Here is a 2,938-nt window from a genome sequence, read left to right on the forward strand (position 1 = left end):
TAATATTAGAGTCATTTATAGTTTTGAGGTTCGTTTTGTCTCGTCATAAGGAGTTTTTTAACCCAATACTACCTAAGTTTTAAATAATGCGTAAGTCCTTTATTATCGAATGGCTAATATATTGCCATAATAACGGTGCGCGTTTAAACAAGCGCATATCATCTACGGCGAATATCCGATTGATAAGCGATTTGTACCATTGTCTTGGCAATTGAGCAGGCTTCCAGGTGCTACCAAAACTTTTAAATTTGGACGAAGTATGGCAAGGATAACGTCGCTGGAGCTGGCACGCATGTTAGAAGAAGACAGCGACTGGAATGATTCGGATGAAGAATGTCACCGTGGCGATAGATACGATTCTGATGATGATTTAGTCGACAACAATGGTGCTGAAGATTGTCCACTTGATTTCATCGAGCGATACGAGGTATTTCATTGTGTTTCAAGTTGTAACAGAGCTGGAAACTCTTATTTCTTTGCGCATGTTCTTTACTGTCTTGATTCAAAGTGAATACAATTTTTGACAGCGTCGTACTTATCTATCCAGTGCAAGAGACATTTGTACTATGTTTTTATTAGTGTTATGGCAGCCCTTGTTAATCTTACAATTATTTTTACAGATGTATGAGGCTGATTTCCAAGACTGGGGACCACCTCCAAGTAATTTTGTGGACAAAACTGTAAAGCCCTTACAGTTAGAGACTGGAATCGTTGAAGGTGACAATGACAGGGAGGTGGAACAGATGGCTAATGTCGATGTATGTGAATAATATGTTTGTTCACTGTATATAGCTACTACTTAATTTGTTAGGTTTGCCAAGAAACTCTAAAGGCTGGTGTTATGAGTAGTGAAATACAACAACTGGTATGTTCCAATTGTTTTGTAAGCACTTGTAAATAAGTTTACTCTTATAGGATGCTGATGTTGACATTGAGAGCATGGAGGTATGTTCCAGTTGTGCTTGTGAACAGTTTTTGATTCAGTTTTTCAATAGCATGCTGATGTTGATGTCCAGGACGTGGCGGGGACAGCCAATGTTGATGTCCAGGATGAGACAGGGACAGCCGATGGTAACAATACTGCAAGTAATGATAATGGACCTAACGGGGGAACACCATCTATGGGCATTTCTATAGATCTTTCCAGTCTTTTAGACCACCCACCAGGCCAGCTAATCCACATTTGCCACCAACCTTTACTTTGGCTGGGGATCCATTTACGCAATCTGTGGGACCAAAAAAACCCTTACCTCCTGAAGCTAGGCCTATAGATTTCTTTGGACAAATTTTTGACGATTCTCTTCTTCGTCACATTGTATATGAGACCAACCTATATGCACTGCAAAAGGGTAAGTATGATAAAACGTGGTATGATCTGATGGTCCCAGAACTTAAGGCCTTTTTAGGGGTATACATTTTAATGGGAATAATGAGAATGCCTCGAGCTACCCAATACTGGCTCAAAAGTGACATCTTCGGTGTGTTTCCCATCATAACTGGTGCTTTTGTTCGTGATCGTTTCATGGATATCTTGTGGACCTTACATTTCAATGATAATGAGAAGGCTGCACCTAGGGGGTCCAGTGAGTACGATAAGTTGTACAAAGTTAATCCTTTAGTAGACAAGCTTTCTAAAAACTTCTTGGCATTGTATAATCCGCACAGGGAAAACTCCATCGATGAGGCTATGGTGATATAAAAGGGTCAATCCTCACTTAAACAATACATGCCCAAGAAGCCTATTAAAAGAGGTTTTAAGGTCTGGTGTAGGTGTGATAGCAAAAACGGGTACACTTGCAGCTTTCAGGTTTATACAGGTAAGATAGGGAACACCACAGAGAAAAACTTATGTGCCAGGGTAGTGAAGGATTTGTCTGTGCCTATCAAAGGTAAGGGTTACCACTTATACTTCGATAACTTTTTTTCTAGTCCTAGGCTATTGGCAGACTTGGTGGCTGAGGAAATCTATTGTGTAGGTACAGTGGTAACCAACAGAAAGGAGTTCCCTAAATTTGTTAAAACTCGCATAAATGCATTGGGTAGAGGGGACCATTTAGAGAAGCAGGTTATAGGTGATGTAGTCCATTGCTTTGTGTGGAGAGATAGGAAACCTGTGGCTTTTGTTGATACGATTTGTGACCCCAGTGAGACAACTGTTGTATCTCGCAAGCTTAGTGATGGTAATCATGCAGATTTTACGTGCCCAGTAGCTGTCAAACTTTATAACCAGAACATGGGGGGTGAAGATTTGGCTGACCAACTGCGGAGGGCATACACTTGTAGCAGAAAATCTAAATCTAGGTGGTACATGCGTTTGTTCTGGTTCTTTTATGATGTAGCTATTCAAAATTCCTACGTTTTGTTTTGTGAGAGTCCAAACCATGATTTGCCTCGATATATCTCTGGACGATCAAAATATACCCACTTAGAGTATAGGAGAGACCTAGCAAAACAGCTCATTGCAACTTTCACAAATAGGAAGTACGTAGGTAAGCCAAAAAAACGCCCATCTAAATCTTCTGTGCATTACCCCAAAAGGTTTGATTGTGCGAGAGACTGTGTGCACTGTAGTAGAACTGAGAAGCGTGTGCGTCCTTCAAATGGCTGTGAGACTTGTAACCTCCATATGTGTATAGATTGTTTCAAACCCTACCATATTAAGCATAAGCTAACATAGTATGTATATACGTAGCAATATTGTTTATCCACATAATTTAGCCTTTCAGATGAGATATGTTCTGCTGTTCGTCGACGTTGACAATATGGACACATTATATATATATATATATGTATGCATGTATGTATGAGTGTGTAATAACAGCTAGTGATCGAGCTGAAACTCATGGGTTTTTCCTCATGAATGTATGAGGTTTTTTCCCTGGAGATGGGGGCCCTAGCCATCTCCTAAATGAGGCTAAACCATTTCATTTCTGGCCCC

The 2,938-nt window shown here is 40.3% G+C and overlaps 1 protein-coding gene across 1 annotated transcript; it reads left to right on the forward strand.

Annotated features, from left to right (window-relative positions):
• The first annotated feature begins 206 nt into the window (after nt 1-206).
• LOC136244238 (uncharacterized) lies at nt 207-2,938 on the forward strand. The gene is made up of 5 exons (XM_066035793.1): nt 207-427; nt 621-758; nt 812-865; nt 916-945; nt 996-2,938. The coding sequence occupies exons 1-5, from the start codon at nt 260-262 to the stop codon at nt 1,269-1,271; spliced, it is 666 nt and encodes a 221-aa protein (XP_065891865.1). The 5' UTR covers nt 207-259; the 3' UTR covers nt 1,272-2,938.

Source organism: Dysidea avara, chromosome 14, assembly GCF_963678975.1.
Source record: "Dysidea avara chromosome 14, odDysAvar1.4, whole genome shotgun sequence".
NCBI lineage: Eukaryota > Metazoa > Porifera > Demospongiae > Dictyoceratida > Dysideidae > Dysidea > Dysidea avara.

Excerpts from the sequence above, each read along its gene's own strand:
- LOC136244238 (XM_066035793.1), top strand. The coding sequence starts at position 260 with ATGGCAAGGATAACGTCGCTGGAGCTGGCACGCATGTTAGAAGAAGAC. Across the intron at positions 866-915 it reads GTAGTGAAATACAACAACTG|GATGCTGATGTTGACATTGA; the intron begins GTATGTTCCAAT and ends TTACTCTTATAG. Across the intron at positions 946-995 it reads TTGACATTGAGAGCATGGAG|CATGCTGATGTTGATGTCCA; the intron begins GTATGTTCCAGT and ends GTTTTTCAATAG.